The sequence below is a fragment of the Peromyscus leucopus genome, chromosome 18, assembly GCF_004664715.2.
Source record: "Peromyscus leucopus breed LL Stock chromosome 18, UCI_PerLeu_2.1, whole genome shotgun sequence".
Classification (NCBI taxonomy): Eukaryota; Metazoa; Chordata; class Mammalia; order Rodentia; family Cricetidae; genus Peromyscus; species Peromyscus leucopus.
This window is the reverse complement of record NC_051078.1, coordinates 36,515,504-36,533,846: the sequence shown is the minus strand read 5'-3', so window position 1 is coordinate 36,533,846 and position 18,343 is coordinate 36,515,504. Positions and strand designations below refer to the sequence as shown.

Sequence of the window (18,343 nt, the reverse complement as noted above, 5' to 3'; positions counted from 1 at the left end):
AGTCAGTCTTAGTACTTAATCTTAGTCACTAATTAGTGAAACCAAGTATAATATATGTATTCCCACTACCCAGCAACTCCACTCCTGGACATAGAGCCCAGAGAACTGTCCCTCCAATCTATAAAACAAGATACGCAAAGATATTCATTGCAGAATTGTTTATGCAAATAGAAATATGGAACAGACTAGGTGCCCTCCCTAGGGACACACATGGGCAGTTGCAGAATGAGTTAAGGAATTAGAGTCCCGTACAGGAACCTGACTGATTCTACAACACAGTATTGACTTAGAAATCCAGGAAACAGAATGTCTAGAGTTCAGTCATATTTATAAACATAAAGCTCACACCAGAAAAGGGGCCAAGAACTCTAATCTCTTTTTCAAAGAGAAAAGGAAGAGGAGCAAATCTGATTGTTTGTTTGTTTTTGAGACAGAGAGTGTCCTATAGGCTGGGCTGTTAGGATATATTGCATGGGGGACCCCGAGGGTATCCCGCGTGTGCAAGGAAACCTGCTGGGCAGATGCGGTGGCCCACGCCCTGTGGGCCTGGCGGTGGCCAGTCATTCACACCCCAGATGCTGCATCCGTGTGAAAATGGCATATTATTATAATAGAGAGATGAAGGGAACGATAAGAAAGGGGGAGAGGAGAGAGAGGAGTTGAGGGTGCACACCTCGTAGGAGGAAAAGCAGAAGAGAGAGAGGAAGGAGAGCGGTTTTTCCTTAAAATGAGGCTTTTTTACGTCAGGACACAGGCGCCGAGGGGCGGGTCCGAATACTAACCTTGGTTTCCAAGGGGCGGGTCCGAATATTAACACGGGCTGCTCTTAAACGCTCCATCTTCCTGCCTAATCCTCCACATGCTAGAATTCTAGGTTTATGTGACTGTATCACATCCATATCTGATCATAAGGGCCATAAAACAGCATAGACCGTTTCTACCCATCAAGGAACTCCAGCCTTGCACATGGTGTTCACGGGCTCATGAGTGCAGACGCACTCCCACGGCCCTGTCCATCTCTGCCAGCTTGTCTCAGCTCAGGGAGCTAAGGGAGTCGAGGACGCTGCTGACGACCAGCCACAAATGCTTAACGGTCACCGATCCCAAAGTCTTGTCAAAGTCACTCTCATTTCTAGCAGCAAATGCTCAATGTCATTTCAGTCAAAATGCCAGGATGTGATTTGGGGTGGGTAAAGACGGAAGTGACTAGGAGATAAGCTTTCAATTGCCATGAGATGAGGGGAAACACAGTATATTTTCATTGGAATTATTCTTTCCTAGTCTTATGCACATGAGACAGACTATCACTATTATTTTTTTGTTTGTTTAGAGTATATTATCCATCCTTAGCACCATCAGGAAAATAAAAAAACATATTATCCAGAGACCAATATAGTAAACACCCAGAGTAACTTTAGAATGAAACAAAAGTTACGCTTTAATTGCTAAGATTAGTTTCTTTACACACATGTGCATTATATGTAATATATAAATATATATGTATATAAAATAGTGTGTGTATATGGACAAGTGTTGCAGAGGGGGGGGGGAGAGAGAGAGAGAGAGAGAGAGAGAGAGAGAGAGAGAGAGAAAGAGAGAGATCCTCACTCAAAAACAAGCTGGGCAGGGGATGTTGCTATGTAGAAAGCCAAAACTACTAGGCAGCGTCTTTAAGGAGAGAACTAAAAAAGCAAATGATTCATAGAATCAATCTACCACAGCAGCCCCTTAATCCGCCCCCACACGTCTTCCCCCTTACCAACGATGGTCCCTGAAACCAGCCACCCCATAGCCACTGACCCTTCCTCTGGGGAAAACCCCAAAGTCTCACTGGTGAGGACAAACTACAATGTAATCCAAATTTTTAAAAATCGTATGATTATCCTATTATAAAAATGTGCACGTTTTAAAACACAGCATGATCAAGTTACCCCCGGACTTGGTAATAAATAAACTTGAAATGAGCGTCTGAAAGGCGCGACGGGAAACGGGACGTTTTGGTTCCCACCGTTGAAGAGGATCCAGCAAAGGTGTTCCTGCGGGAGAGCCACCTGCATGATGAGCCGCAGGGACGACAGGATGTGGAGACACTGGCTCACGGACTCTTTATTCTGCAGGTTGGCATCGCTTTCGCAGACCAGCTCATAGCTGCAAATGTTTTTGCCACTCAGAGCGTGAAACTGAAAGACACGGGAAACAGACGAATATAAACTGGGCTTATAAGACAGGCCGGGCGGTGGTGGCGCACGCCTTTAATCCCAGCACTCGGGAGGCAGAGCCAGGCGGATCTCTGTGAGTTCGAGGCCAGCCTGGGCTACCAAGTGAGCTCCAGGAAAGGCGCAAAGCTACACAGAGAAACCCTGTCTCGAAAAACCAAAAAAAAAAAAAAGATTCAGAAAAGACATTTCTCACCAAAGTAAAAAAAAAAAAAAAAAAAGCCTAAAATGATTCATTGGTTTAATGCATTAGTATGCAAAGACACATAAGACAGGCTTCATTAGAACATTCATTTAGTTAGATTAGCTTTCCGTAGGCCAAAGAAAATCCCAAACAAAAGAGTACTAAAATCCCATTACCCATTATCTCATTACCATTCAGCTCTATTTGTAATCTCATCCAAGAGCATTTTAACCTATTTATTAACTCAAATGCGATTATTTCAATTTATATAATGCTTTCAGCAAATGTTGATTGACCACCGCTGTTTCAAGGGCAGAAACAGCCTCGGCTCTGGGCAGAGGCAAAGTGTTCCGGGCACAGACAACATCAGGGATGCTCCGGGTGTCAGCCACGCTCGCTGAGTCCAGAAGAGGCCATCAGATACCGGGAGTATTGTGAATGTGGGCGCTGAGAACCAAACTCGGATCCTCTGCAAGAGCAGCAAGCACTCTTAGCTGTAGACTAGGCTCTCCAGCCCCGGGCTGGTTTCTTAACCTCTACTAATCTTGTTTCTTTTATCAGTAAGAAGGGAAAACAAGTCCACTTCTTAGGGTCGTAGGAGGCTGTGAGCTGATAATCATACAGTGCATTTGGAGGTTACTTAGCACAAAGTTCACTTTGGCGTGACTTTTTTTTTTTATTTGCTTTTGGCTTATGTTTTTGTCCCCATAAAGGCACCTGGGGTATTTGGAAGGAGGCAACAAGGCCAGACTCTGAGAATCACAAGGAAGGTAAAGCTGACAGGGTCCCACAGCCCTATCTTCTTATCAGGGATTCCTTTATCTCCAGATTCCCAAGCACAGTTCTGAAGCTTCAGGGAACTCCACTAGCAAATTGGTGCCAGCAATTAATATAGTAACACTGATATAATAAAGATATAGCTTAAAATTTCTTATCAAAAAAATCTGTTTGCACTTAAGGAGCACTTTTCTTTTTAAATTACGATACCTATATACTAAGCCTTGTTTTCCTCATCTTTAAGATAGGGCAATAATAAGATCTATCTTGAACATGTTGTAAGGATCCAGTATGTTTTCCAAAACTCTTTGTAAATGAATGTACCTGCCAGTATCAGTTGCTATGGCAACAGCACTGCCTGCAGAATGAATTGGCACTTACATTTACACAAACTCCAAAGCTCTGCTCCAAAGCCTAATAAATTCACTGTGTTGACCAGCCCTCAAAACACGCAGCAGACTGCTCACAGCGTCCAGCCAGATGCTGTACTAGGCACAGGATGGCATCTAGACACTGTCAGTCGAAGGCTCCACTAATCACCAAGTCACCAGCCACAGCCACAGCGCTCTTCGCTGCTTTTCCCACCTTACCGTAAGCCCAGCAGTTTCATCTCCAAAGCCTTTGGGGAAAAAGACAGATTTGAACTGATTCACATCCTCTTTGTACTCATCGAAGTCAGCAGTGAACTGCTGGAGATACCTCCCATAGCACTGCAGAAGAGCGAGCTTGTATTCCTAAAATAAAAGAGGACTTGGTCACAGTTTCAGAATGTTGTCTTAAGATTGAGCGATATGGCCAGGTGGTGGCGCACGCCTTTAATCCCAGCACAGGCAGATCTCTGTGAATCCGAGGCCAGCCTGGTCTACAGAGCGAGATCTAGAACAGGCACCAAAACTACACAGAGAAATCCTGTCTTGAAAAACAAACAAACAAAAAAAAAGATTGAGCAATAGTCACAGTATCCTTAATCTTCTCGATGTTGGTTTCTTCCACTTCCAGAGAGTCCCAGTGACTCGACGTACCCTTATTGAATACTGAATGTTACTATTTTGTACCAAGGGTCCATTTCTTTATATACCCAGCCCTACAACTACCAGGTGACCAGCACCATTTCCCAAGCATGCCTAATGTGACAGACCGTCTCTCTGCAATGGATGCATGCTACTGTGTTGAATCCTCAGAACAAGCCCACTGGGGAATGGGACCGTTGTGATCACGGTGAGGAGAATATGCACATTTGTTCTAAATGTGGCAACACCCTCAGCTCCTCACAGACTCTGAATCGAAGTTCTCAAATCCAACACTCTCTGGTCATGGCGGCCCACACGGTCAACTCAAAAGTAAAGACTGGAGTCTTGTTACAGAGTGGGGGGGGGGGGCGGGGGGGGGGTGGTTTCCATCCCCCACGTGGGACAGTAGACCTGGAAAGTGTCAGCAGGGAACATGAACCCTTCCTTCTACAGCTTCCTCCTCCACAGCCCTGTCTCCAGGAAAAGCCAATGGCCTGGCTCTGACCCGCCCACCTGCCTAGGCCTGTCTATCAGAAGCACTGGGATATGGCCAAGCTTAGCTACTGCCCATCACCAACTCGCTCCCTCAGTGTCTAAGATGTTCCCTCCTCCTGCACCAACATCCCCCACACTCACCCACTGCACCTAAGACTATCCATCTATCCCAGGCGATGCGACCTCTCAGGCCTAGAGCTATCAACATAAAAAGGGGCATTTTGTCAACTGTCACTCCACTTCATAGAACTGGAACTCACCTATTTTCCCCCCAAAGACCTTGTTTTCAAGTGTGTAAGAGCCTTGGTGCATGCATGCGGCACTAAGGCTATCTCTAATTTAGGTAGAGGAAGCCAGAACTTAATTCTGTGGATGAAAAGAAAGGCACCTTAGACTGAAGCTTCTGGAAAGCTGATAGCTGATTAGAACTTGGGCGATTGTGGAGAGGTTGGAATGTTGCAGATCCAGAGTCTAACTACAATTTATCTTGGGCTACCTTTTAGCCCCTTTAAAGCATTCCTTGCCTGTCTCTGTGTTTGATCCTCACGACTTCACCATCAGGTGAAACCTCTTGGAATATGTTAATTTAGCAGACTGTTAGAATGGCCACCAACAAAAAGTCTAAATAAATATGCCATCAGATAGTATCTGAGGCTTACAGCAGAGATTTTCCACTTTGCTATGACCTGTCTGTCTGTCTGATGTTTCTACCAATATATTTGAAAAGTGTCTTGATTTACAACTAGCAAGTCTTAAGCGATTATAAAAACTTTATGAAACTGTTAACCACGATGGACAAGTAATTTGAGGCGACCTGAACCTGTTCTCCAGGGCCACGGTCACTCACATTTGGCTTCAGGACGAATCGTCCCTGACCCTTTCTGAGGTAAGAGTTGTATTTTTGTGTTGATGGTGTTTCAGATAGGTGTTTCTACATCTATCCTCTATTTTGGTGAATTTGTCCTGGTCCCAGAACGTAGACTAAAGTCTAAGCAGTAGAAATGCACGAAGAAAATCAAGCCAAGAAACTGAAAATAGAGAAGGCGCTAATACTGCCTATGCCCGGCCTAAGATCCCAGTGCATAAAGTAACTCCTTGTCCAGCACCGACTAGAACTTGCTATATTTGGACTTAAGCCAGAGCTCGGGGTTAAACGCACAAGGTCGTGAACTGAAAACCCAGCCATGGCACAGTCTTATCAAGTCAAGTTCAGGCCCATGACATTCAGAATCATAGACCCTGATACCGAACTGACATTATGGTACATGCTCAGGTTCTAATAGAAGACTGAGCAGGAAACGGGGCACATAGGCCAGACTCACAGTACAGCAAAACACTCAGAGGAACCTAAAAGTCATTAAAACAGGACGCTGGACAGCCAGGCCAGTAGCCGTGAGGGTTGAGCCAGTCAAAAACAACAGGAAGTGTTGTCTGGGCTCCTTTGTGTAAGGTAGGTACGTGATGACTCAGCCCTTCCTGCTGGGGGCCACCACACCCTCTGTCCATGGAGCTCAGCTGCCTGCCCATCCCAGCCCGGCCTGCCTCTGCTTCCTGAAGAAACCACCCTGGAGAATTTCAAATACAAAGTGAAAAGGCTAACTTCATCATCGTCGTGACTGTTACTGGACCCCATTACAGTTTTTATCCATTTGAGTATGAGTTTCAAAACAAACATCCAGACTAGGAAAAGGATCGACCCAAACCCTAACCAGCCAAAGCAGCTGGTTTGGCGCTGGTTCTCTACATTAGAATCACTTACTTTCATTTGACACAGGCTGTCTCCAACCTTCAGAAGCTTCTCGTTGTAGTAGTCAGACGGCAGCCTGGGGGCGTACTTGGTCCAGATGTTAAACAGAGTAGTGGCACTGTGAGGATCGTAAAGAAAAACGTCTTCAGAGTCAGCAGTCAGCCTCAATTAATTAGCGAACAACCCTTTAAAACCTGCCTTGTGCTGAATCTTTCTAATGTGCCTTATTGGTAATGTCTAAGTACTAATTTATTATGTTATAGCTATTATAGCTCATGTTATTATAGCTAATATGTGCCCACTGTTGACGGGAACCCGTCATATGCATTTATAAAAAACTCCTTTTTAGAGCATGAACAAGCTGTGCCCCCTATCACTATCCACCACCATATCAGTGTCCACTGAGGTTCCCTTTTGGGGGTTCTCTGTCTCAAGAAAAAATTTAGAAATTGACTCGGAAGGAAATCCACGGTCGATTTTATTAGAGTTAATAAAATTGGATTCAGGAGGCAGAAACAGGTGGATCTCTGTGAGTTTGAAGCCAGCCTGGTCTACAGAGCGAGATCCAGGACAGGCTCCAGAGAAACCTTATCTCAAAAACACAAAAATAAGAAAAGAAAAAGAAAGAAAGAAAGAGAGAGAGAGAGAGAGAGAGAGAGAGAGAGAGAGAGAGAGAGAGAAGGAAGGAAGGAAGGAAGGAAGGAAGGAAGGAAGGAAGGAAGGAAGGAAGGAGAGAGAGAGAGAGAGAGAAAGAAAGGAAGGAAGGAAGGAAGGAAGGAAGGAAGGAAGGAAGGAAGGAAGAAAGAAAGAAAGAAAGAAAGAAAGAAAGAAAGAAAGAAAGAAAGAAAGAAAGAAAGAAAGAAAGAAAGAAAGAAAGAAAGAAAGAAAGAAAGAAAGAAAGAAAGAAAGAAAGAAAGAAAGAAAGAAAGAGACAGAGAGACAGAAAGAGAAAGAACATAGTACAGGCTAGGTTAAAAAAATCCCAGCAGCTATCAGAAGATGGAGAAAAAAAATCATGCCTTTTAAGTTAGGAGTGGAATAGAAATAGAGAGATTGTTAATTAAGGAAAGTTATTATTTTTTTATTATTGATGAAGGATTATTAAGGAAAAAGCACTCTCAAGAAAGGTAGTGAGTCGAGGAAAGAGCCATATGGTATATGGTCTGCCTGGCTCCCTCCTCTCTCTCTCTTCTTTGTATTTCATTAGCATTTCGTTTGCATGCTCTGCTCCTTAGATGATGTCAATGTTCCTCTGCAAACCTTTTTTTTTTAATATATGTGAGTTCTTTTGCCTTGCCTGATGTACGCGCACCATGTGCCTGCAGTGCCTGTGGAGGCCACAAGAGGGCATCAGATCCCCTGAAACTGGAGCTACTGGTGGGTGTGAGACACTCTGGGTGCTCAGAACTGAACCCAAGTGCACTGCAAGAGCAGGAAGTTCCCTTAACCACTGAGCCATCTCTCCAGCCCCTTCACATGTTAATCTGAAGCTTTTGTTTCTGTTCCTCCTCTGTCACAGCGTCATGTCACAGCTGACAAGCAACACTGCCCATCAAGTATTGGCGATGGGATTCACTCTTGGTGTGTGCTCGTGAGGCCCTTTTGATTAATGTATAATGTAACATATCAGCACCATTATAAAATACAAACGTTTCACTGCCCTGGAATTCCTCTGTGCTCCACCTGTATGTTTCTCCCTTCATCCCTAATGTTTGTTATCACTGATCCTTTTACTGTCTCCACAACTTTCCTCCAACAGAATGCCATATGCTATATAATCCTTTCAGACCGCCTTCTTTCATTTAGAAATACGTATCTCAGTTCCTCTATGGCTTTTCATGGTTCGACAGTTTGTTTTTATACTGATTAGTATTGCATGAGTTGATGATATTGTCATTTATTTTGTGCTAACCTTATGAAGACTATCCTGGCTTGCTTACACATCTTAACAATTATAGATAAAGCTGCTAATGCATATCCGAGGTTGGGGAAACAGCTCAGTTAATAAAATGCTTACTGTATACGCGAGAGGACCTGAGTTGGGAGTCCCAGAACCCATGTGAATAGCCAGGTCCTGTGACACATGCTTATAATCTCAGCACTGGGAAAGCAGAGGCAGGAGGATCTCTGGGATTCAGGAGCCAGTAGCCTATGGTAATTTGTAGGCCTCAGACTCCAGTGAGAGACCCTGTCTCAAAAACAAAGGATGGCTCTTGATGTAGGACATCCAAGGTTGAATTCTGGCCTCTACACACATACACACAGGTGGGGGAGATAGAGATATGCTATAAGTACTCATATGCAGAGTTTTGTGTGGATACAATCTTCCTTTGGGTACCAAGAGCCACAGTTATTAGACTGCATTCTCAAGGATGTGCCGTGCACTTAGCTTTATGGGAAATCATCCCTTATCTTCCACAAAGTTACCTCTGCCATCCTGCATCCCCTCCAGCATGGAGCTTCTGTTGCTCCCTCATCAGCATTCAGTCATTGGCATCCTGGATTTTAGCCTTCTAATCGGCATGCAGACGATCTCATGGCTGTTTGAATCCGCAGTTCCCGGATGTTATTGCACATGGAGCATCTTCTTGCGTTCATTTTCCATGTGCGTATACCTCTTTGATGAGATGTCTTTTGGATATTTGACCAATTTTTGAAAACAGGTTGGAGGTTTGTTTTTTTGTTTTCTTACCACTGATCTTTTTAAGAGTCCATTGCATATCGTGGACAGTCTTTTATCAGATACGACTTTTGCAAGTATTAAGTTTACAGCCTACTCTTTCATACTCTTTACAGTGTTTCACAGAGCACGAATCTTTAATTTTGATGAAATTAAGCTTGTTGATTATTTCTTTCATGGGTCATGTATTTGGAGTCATGTAGAAAACGTAATTGCCAAACCCAAGGTCACCCAGATTTTCTCTTAGGAATCATTCTGTTTTGAGTATTATGTTTTTGACAGATGATACTTTGAGTTGATTTCCAGGAAGGATGTAAACTCTGTAACTAAATTCATTTTCTTGCCTGTAGTTGTTAAGTATTTCCAGCATCATTCTGTCTTGTTTCTATTCCTTTGTCAAACTATAGACTATACCTCTGGGTTGTGTATTCCTCTCCATTGATTCGTCCATTATTTCACTGATATCACACTGTCCAGATTACCACAGCGGTTTATAAACCCTTAGAGTGTGTAGCATTGGTCTGCCAGCTTTGTTGCTCTGGATCCTGTTTGTAATGAGACAGGGTCTCACTGTGGAGCCCTGGCCACCCTCAAAGTCAACATCCTCCATCCTCCCGTGTGCCAGAATTACAGGCATGGGCCACCACGCTCTTGATCATCCCCCGACTTCTTTCTTCAATGTTGTGTTGGCTATTTTGTACCTGACACCCCAGAATTATTTTTCCTGTGTTTCATTTCATGTCTGCAATGACCGCAAGGTGGGAGACAACATCCCCACAGACAAGGACTTTGAGGATAGTATTCACTTCTTGCCTCAAGAGCAGTGACTAGCTAGTACAGGTTGAGTGCCTTGGCTTCTCTTCCTGTTGCTACGATAAAATACTCTGACAAAAACAGCGTAAGGGAGAAGGAGTTTCTTCTGCCTCACAGGTCAAGGTACAGTCCGTCCATCATGGTGGGGAAATCGAGGCAGAAGCTTGAAGCAGCTGGTCATGTCGCGTCCCCAATCAAGAATTCACGCGTATCTTGCTTTCTCCGTTCTACACAGTCCGAGATGGTAATTCAGGGGGAAGGAACCACTGTGTGTGGGTCTCCCCATCTCAATTAAGACATGCCGATAGGGTAACCTGACTTAAAGGAGCCGTCACCAGGGAGCCCGGAGGCTTGTCTCCTAGGCAATTCTCAACCCGTCAGGTTGGCAGCTCGGTAGCTGTCATGATGGTCAAGAATATAAGGAGGTGACTCGGGACAGAAGAAGGGGAGTGGGGAAGAGGACAGGGAGGGAGGGATGGTGACGGGGTCAAGGGTAGGTAGGTTGGGGAAATTCTTGTTTTTATTTCATTCTTCTCCAGGAAGAGCTCAAAACCATGTAGGATTACGCCTTCTCCCACCACACGAGACAAAAACAGACCGTCAGTATTATAAAAGTGGCTTTTAATAAAAATGAACAGGGCAGTAAATCATGGCTAATTTGATTCATTCTCTGACTTAACACTGATTTCTTCTCTTTTTCTCAAATGTTATGAGTGCCTGTGGGATAAGAAAAAATCAGTCTAAACTCTCCTTAAAATTGTCCAATCCCATCTTCTAAATTTCTAAATACAGGCGGTGTTGGGAACAGAATGCATCCTTCCATCCCGAACACACTATTGAAGCCTTTAACCCCGGGGGCAGCTGTGCTGGAAACTGGGTGTCTGAGGGAGCAATTAAGACTAAATGAGGCCACGCCATGGAATCCTGGTCTGATGGAATTAATGTCCTCACCAGAAGAGATTCCGAGAGTTTTGCTCATTTGTACTCTCTTTCCCCCGGGCTTCTTCAGAGCAAGGGCCCCGTGAGGGTAAAGCAGCTTCCCAAGCCAGGCAAACAGCCCTGACAAGGTCCTGACCTGGAACCTGAAGGCTTCAGAACGATGTGAAAATAAATGTCTTACCACTCAGTCTGTGGTATCTTGTTAAGGCAGCATGAACTGAGAAACACAGGCAGCAGGCTAAACTCAAAGAACCAGAGACTGGCCAGGCGGTGGTGGCGCACACCTTTAATCCCAGCACTCGGGAGGCCGAGGCTCAGAGTTCAAGGCCAGCCTGGTCTACAGAGTGAGTTCCAGGACAGCCAAGGCTACACAGAGAAACCCTGTCTTGAAAAACCAAAAAAAAAAAAAAAAAAAAAAAAGTGGAGAATGGTTACTGCTTACATGCACAGTCATGAAACAGTATCTACAAATCAACTGATTCATTAAAATAATTAAGCGATATTGATTGAATCCCCAGTTGAGTATAGGAGATTAAGCATCCCTGTCTTTATGGACCGAATAATAATGTTTAGGGTAGAAAAATAGAGACACGTGCCCGTAATAAATGACAAAGACAAATAAATAATGTGATAAACAGAAACCACGGGGTTTAAGAAAAGAGAGGCACCAGCTTTTTTTTTTTTTTTATTTCATTTGCTGCCCCATGAAATTTCACAGTATTTAGATGTAATAAATTCAAGAAATCTACCCTGTCGGGCCAGAACCCCTCACTTCTGCACATAAAACAGTTAATTCATCCGAGCCTCACAGATGAGATGATCATTGGGTTTGTTACTCATAGAAGCACCAGCTTAATTAAGTCAATCAGGGTTATATAATAAGAGAGGTTTTTGTTTTTTTTTTCTTTTTAGAGAATCTGAAGTTCAGGAATGCTGCTCATTAGGAATAGCTTACGTAATAGTGCAGCAAAAAAAAAAAAATATATATATCCTCTGGAGCCCAGGGTAGCCTGAAACATATTCCTGTAGTCCAGGCTGAGCTCACACAGCAATCCTCCTACCTACCTCAGCCTCCCAAGGGTTGGAACCGCAGACATGGACCACCCCAGCCAGCTTCAAGAGTAAAGGGCTAACATGTTTTATACTGCTGGTTGGCTATGATGGCTAGGAGATGTCCTGGATGTCCTAAAAAGTTTCTTACAGTATAAGTGTTAAGCAGACTACCTAGTGCTTATAACAAAAGCATATTTTTAAATATACCACACTTTTATATAACAGCATTGTTCATATACTCAAAATTGTATTTTTGGGACTATAAATTTTTATGCTTGTGGAAATCCCTATAGTTAGAAGAGGAAAAAAAGCTTTGATTTTTAGGAACAACCATCTGTCAAATGTGTTATAAAAGCAATTCCTGCCTCCTGGGCTCCTAACCAGCTCCCCATTACCTCTCTTGCTCCATTTTACAGGGTCACCCAAGCAGTATTTTCAGATAAGAATTACGTAATGGTAATGCCTTCGCAGAAAGGACCTCTGCAGCCTTCCAAAGCCCCGTCCATTCCTCCACTGTCATCCCCTGCCCTTGCACCTGCACCTGCCATGGTGGAGCCCAGTGGCCTTCTCTCTGTTCCTTCACCGTGCTTGGTTCTTTCCAGTCAAGGGTCTTCTACGCTTGCTGTCCTGTCCTCTATTTCTCTCTGTTTGCCTGGTTGACTCCTGCAGATTCTTCTCATCTCACATCATCCCCCCTTACCCCTCATTTCAAAGTGGGCTGCCACTGAGCTCCCCTTGGGCCTCGGCTGGAGTGCCACCTACTTTGACACACATGCAGGCAAAACACCCTTCCACACCATAGAGAAACAATTAAATCTGTTTTCCAATGTAAGACAATACAGTCCTTGGATTCCTGCGGTATCGAATATTTGTTGAGTGTTTACTAGGCTCCAGTTCCCAGGCTAGCACCTAGAGATGGAGCAACGAAGAAAGAAAAAGAAAATTATCCCAAGCTCCTCAGGAAGCTCATGTTTTAATAAAGGAGCGAGACAATATACAAGAACGCGAAACATTAAATAAAATACCAATTGATAGGTGAACCTGAATTAGGCAGAAAAAGCCCGTCTTGGATAGTGATGATTGACAGAGACCTGAAAGAGGAAAGCGAGCCAGATAACTAGGAATCTGGAAGAAAAACCTCCCAGACAAAGGAAACAACTAATTAAACCTGGGGGGGGGGGGCAAGAAAGTAGAGTGTTTCTCGGGCAAGTCCCAAGGAAAGTGCTGAGCACAGACAGGGGGAAGGTGGGGCCAGATCCTTGGATCCTGGAGAACAGTGGAGGCCTCTCAATTGCTTTCTAGAAGAAAGGACAATCAGCAAACTGTAGTTAAGAGCAGACAGTATGTTTGCAGAGAACACCCGACTGCTACATGAAGGATATTTGAGACCGAGTGGAGGAGGTCAAAGAAAAGTGAGCCTCTGATTTGGACTGGAATGCTGGCAGCAGAGATTCGAGAATGATGTACAAATGGAAACCATTCAAACAGAGTGGATTCGGATCATGGCCGCGTGTGCAACATGGTCTCCTTGGTCTTTCTTTAGACAGGGTCTCACTCAGCTAGCCTTGAAGGCAGGAATCTCCAACTCAAACCCCAAATGCTGGGATGATAGGTATGCAACACCATGGCCAGCAAAAGTCTTTATTTTATTTTATTTTATCTTATTTTATTTATTTTATCTTATTTGTCCTTGCTCCTGGGTCAACTCTTGGCTCTCCTCCTACCCACCAGCAGGATGATACACCAAGGTTGATTCTTCCTCTTAAATCACTTTCTTTCCAGGCTTTCGGAGCACCAGCTACTTCCTGGTCCTCCTCCTCCTCCCTTCCTGGTCTCTCAGTCTCTGCAGGTTGTAATTTGCTCCTCCTTGTCAGTGTTGGAACATCCCTCGGCTCTCTCTTCTTCCCCTACACTCCCTCCCTTGGTTAGTCTGTCCAGCATCATAATGTAAATAGCATGAATGGGTTGATAATCCCAAATGTGTTTCTCTTCTGACCTCCAGCCCTGCCTGAATGCTGAGTTACAATCCCAATATATCTAGAACTAAATTCTCCATCTACCTAATTTCCTCCATTTCCTCCTACGTAAACCTGCTCTTCCCTCTGCCACAATGCTACCTCAGCTTCTTCGCACTTGCCATTTCCCTGTGTAGCCCACTCTACCAAGAAACCCTTATACATCGTCTCCACACCTTCTCGACATTGTGTGTGTGTGTACATGTGTGTGCACACACTCGTGCACAGGGGGGGGGGGGGGGGGGGGCCGCATTGAGACGTGATTTCTCTGTGTAGCCTTGGCTGTCCAGGAACTCACACTCAGAGACCCACCTGCCTCTGCCTCTGATGGGATTAAAGGCATGTGCCACCACCTTAGACTTCCTCCTCGACTTTCCAAAAACAAGAAAAACTAAGCCATGTTTCCTGGTTTTCTCCGCCCATCTCCTGGCCACCCCATTTCCAATTGCAACACCCATCGGCTACCCCTCAATCCTGTCCCCGCCTTACTCTTCTCTCTAGACTTTCCTGGTAAAATGTCTCCACTGTGGCTCTTCCCTGCTGTCAGTGGATGCATTGTGAGACCCCTAATAGTTGGATGAAGAGACAATTAACACTGAATATTATTATGTATACTGTATTTTCTTACAGAGAGAGAGAGAGAGAGAGAGAGAGAGAGAGAGAGAGAGAGAGAGGGAGCACCATTATGCTCTAGTTAGCTTTCTGTTGCTGTGATAATCACTGTGACTAGAAGTAATTTGGGGAGCAAATGGTTTATTGCATCTTGTGGGTTACAGTCCATGATTGAGGGAAACCAGGTCAGGATTTCAAAGCAGGAACTGAAGCAGAGGCCAAGGAGGAACACTGCTTAGTGGCTTGATTCCTCTGGCTTGCTTGGCTACTCTTCTTTTTTCTTTTCTTTTCTTTTTTTAACAGATTTTTTTTAAAGATTTATTTATTTATTACACATACAGTGTTCTGTCTACATGCCAGAAAAGGGCACCAGATCTCATTATAGATGGTTGTGAGCTACCATGTGGTTGCTGGGGATTGAACTCGGGACCTCTAGAAGAACAGCCAATGCTCTTAACCTCTGAGCCACCTCTCCAGCCCTTGGCTACTTTTCTTATACAGCCCAGGGACAACTGACCAAAGATAGCAGTGCCCAGGGTAGACTGGACCCTCCCATATCAATTAGTAATCAATAAAATGTCCCACAGACATGTATAGTGGAATGTTATTTTAAGGTATGTTACTTTTGTTTATGTTGCATTTGTTTAACTCTGTGAAGCTGTGATACTTTGCCTGTCTAAAACACCTGATGGTCTAATAAAGAGCTGAACGGCCAATAGCAAGGCAGGAGAAAGGATAGGTGGGGCTGGTAGACAAGAGAATATATATATATATAGAGAGGGAGAAATCTGGGAGGAGAGAACTAGCTAGAATTGAAAAAGAAGCAGCCAGAGAAGGAAGAGATTCCAGGGGCCAGCCACCCAGATAAACACACAACAAGCCACAGAGTAAGAGTAAGATACAGAAGTAAGAGAATAGGAAAAGCCCAGAGGCAAAAGTTAGACTAGACAATTTAAGATAAGGAAAGCCGACTAGAAAATAAGCCAAGCTAAGGCCGAACATTCATAATTAAGAATAAGCCTCCCAAATGGATGGAACTAGAAAAAATCATCCTGAGTGAGGTAACCCAAACCCAGAAAGACAGTTATGGTATGTACTCACTCATTGGTGGATTCTAGATATAAAATGAACAATCAGACCACAACCCATAGAACCATAGAGGCTATATATATAGCATGGAGGTCCCTAGGACGACTGTGGCATATAATAAATTTCAGTTTTACTCAATTATTGAAAAAAAATAGCCAAATGAATGGAAACACATGAACTATGAACCAAAGGCTGAGGGGCTCCCAGCTGGATCAGGCCCTCTGAATAGGTGAGACAGTTGATTGGCTTGATCAGTTTGGGAGGCATCTAGGCAGTGGGACCATGTCCTGTGCTCATTGCATGAATTGGCTGTTTGAAACCAGGAACTTATGCAGGGACACTTGGCTTAGTCTGGGAGGAAGGGACTGGACCTCCCTGGACTGAGTCTACCAAGTTGATCACAGTCCTCGGGGGAGGACTTGTCCTGGAGGAGGTGGGAATGGAGGGTGGGCTGGGGGTATGGGGAGGGCGTGGGAGGGGGGAGAATAGGGGAACCCATGGCTGATATGTAGAACTGAATGGTATTGTAAAATAAAAAATATATATCACACACAGACACACAAAAAAAAAGAGTTGCAGTTTGAAAAAAAAAAAAAGAATAAGCCTCCATGTGTGATTTACTTGGGAGCTGGGGGGTGGGCCCCCCAAAAGAGTGAAAAACGATCATCCACAGACATGCCACAAGGCCAATCTGATGGAGGCCGTTTCTCATTTGATTTGAGGTGCCTTCTTCCCTGGAGTGTCCAGTTGACAACCAAGATTAGCCATCACACCATGGCGGTTTTCTTTGTGAACTGGGTACCGTAAGAGGTGAACTGTACTCTGGTGGAACAAGTATAACAAACTGTATAAAAGTTATGTGAGTATGGTATCTCTCAGAACATCCAACTGTACTGTGGATCTTGGCCACCAGAATACGCATTTTTCCCCTTTCCTTATTGAAACATTTTTTTCATTTACAGAAGGATTTACACCTTCTCCTTCCACATCAGTATCTCCAGCATCTTTACCCTTGCACTTCGTGATCATTATTAAAGAAAATAAGGGTCGCTGGGCAGTGGTGGCGCACGCCTTTAATCCCAGCACACGGGAGGCAGAGGCAGGCAGATCTCTGTGAGTTCGAGTCCAGCCTGGGCTACAGAGTAAGTTCCAGGAAAGGCACAAAGCTACACAGAGAAACCCTGTCTCGAAAAAACCAAATAATAATAATAATAAAAATAAAAATAAGGGTCACTTTAACACAAATCCTGAGTTACCATGACTGTCAATCTGATAACAAATGGACCAACGAAGACCACAGTGTGGGTGTGCTAGAGAAAGGGGTGATTCAAACCTGGGTGGGACAGAGCAGAAAAACATGATTTAGGGGAAGGGGTCTATTGTTAACTTGATGCTTTTCTAGTTTTGAGAAAAGTACCTTTCAGAGATGTATACTAAGTGCTTAACAAAGAGTTAGGATGTTTGCATGAATAATAAATGTAAGTTAAAACCGTGTATTCATACTAAATTCATGGGGAATGCATGTAAGTTAAAATTATTCACCAGTCTGGTATTCTTTGCTACTTGCCTACCTAAATCTGTAACTACTCGTTTTGGAATGTATTAGACCAGGGAAAAAAATGGTGGTAACATTACCAAGAAAAAAAAAATCTTAAAAGCAGGTCGTTTTCAGTTCACGGAAGTAAGTTGGAGACGGAAACAAACAAAAAAAGCAATCAGACGCTCAGAAAGAGCCACAAAGTCAAAAGGAAAAAGAAGTTTCTGTAACCCCAGCGGGATATTTAAAAAAAAAAAAAGAAGAACAAAATGCACACGTCCACCATGTGACAGCCTTGGTTGAGACCAAACAAGGACCTGAGCAATCTCAGAGATGGTCTTTAGTCTGCTTTTGCCCTGTTTTGCCACCCACGAGTGAGCCAAGAGAAGCCAGGAGAAGATACTGAGACCAAACCCGGAGTGAGGAAGCGCTTCTGTGCAGACTTTTTACTTGGACCTGAAATATGGAAGGCGAGCTAAGGACCGTGATGTCCAGGAACGTCCGCTTCTGGGCTCCGGGGCCCCGCCCCTGTCCTGGCGGCGCCCTCCCCAGCGCCCTGCCTCCGCTTACCACCTCCGATGGAACTCGTGCTTCTGTTGCTCCGTGATGGCTAGAGGCTTCTTCTTCTTCATAAAGCCCAACAGCTCCCGGGTCTCCTTCTCGCAAGAGGCCAGGAGCGGGTTCTTAGCGTCCAGGGGCCCGTAGAAGGCGGCCGAGGGCAGCGTGTCCTCGGAGCAGGTCCACTGCGGCGGCGTGTTGGACGAGCTCGACTTGGACTCGGTGGGCGACTTGAGGATCGCCGTGGAGGTCGGCGGCGGCGTCGGGGGCAGCTGCACCGGCGTCACCGATATCACGGTCTCCCGGGACGTCTCCGAGGACGAGCTGGAGGAGGAGCTGGAGGTCGCCATGTCTGTCAGAGCCAGCACGCTAGGGGGCCGGTGTACACGCGGTTGCCGGGCAACGGTCTCCTGGCAACAGAGCCACCTGCAAGCTTTCCGGAAGCACGGCGGCCCCTAGAGGGCGAGGGCAGCACCAACCGCCTGGAGAGGCAGGATGCTCGAAAATGGGTATTTGTGAATAGACATGCGTGCACACACTCACACACGCACATCAAATGAATTTAAATACTTTTATGTCCATTTGGTTGTGTAACCATATGGCACTGATGTATAATGC

The 18,343-nt window shown here is 44.7% G+C and overlaps 1 protein-coding gene across 1 annotated transcript in view; it reads right to left on the bottom strand.

The window, feature by feature from the left end:
- Positions 1 to 18,100, bottom strand: part of Cfap54 (cilia and flagella associated protein 54) — a 303,089-nt gene extending 284,989 nt beyond the window's left edge. Inside the window, exons 1-4 of the mRNA XM_037211918.1 lie at positions 17,738 to 18,100; positions 6,442 to 6,547; positions 3,768 to 3,911; positions 2,009 to 2,180 (exon numbers count right to left, since the gene is read on the bottom strand). Of these exons, the coding sequence (XP_037067813.1) occupies positions 2,009 to 2,180; positions 3,768 to 3,911; positions 6,442 to 6,547; positions 17,738 to 18,075 (760 nt within the window). The 5' untranslated portion in view covers positions 18,076 to 18,100. The remainder of the gene's footprint in view (positions 1 to 2,008; positions 2,181 to 3,767; positions 3,912 to 6,441; positions 6,548 to 17,737) is intronic.
- Positions 18,101 to 18,343: the final 243 nt, after the last annotated feature.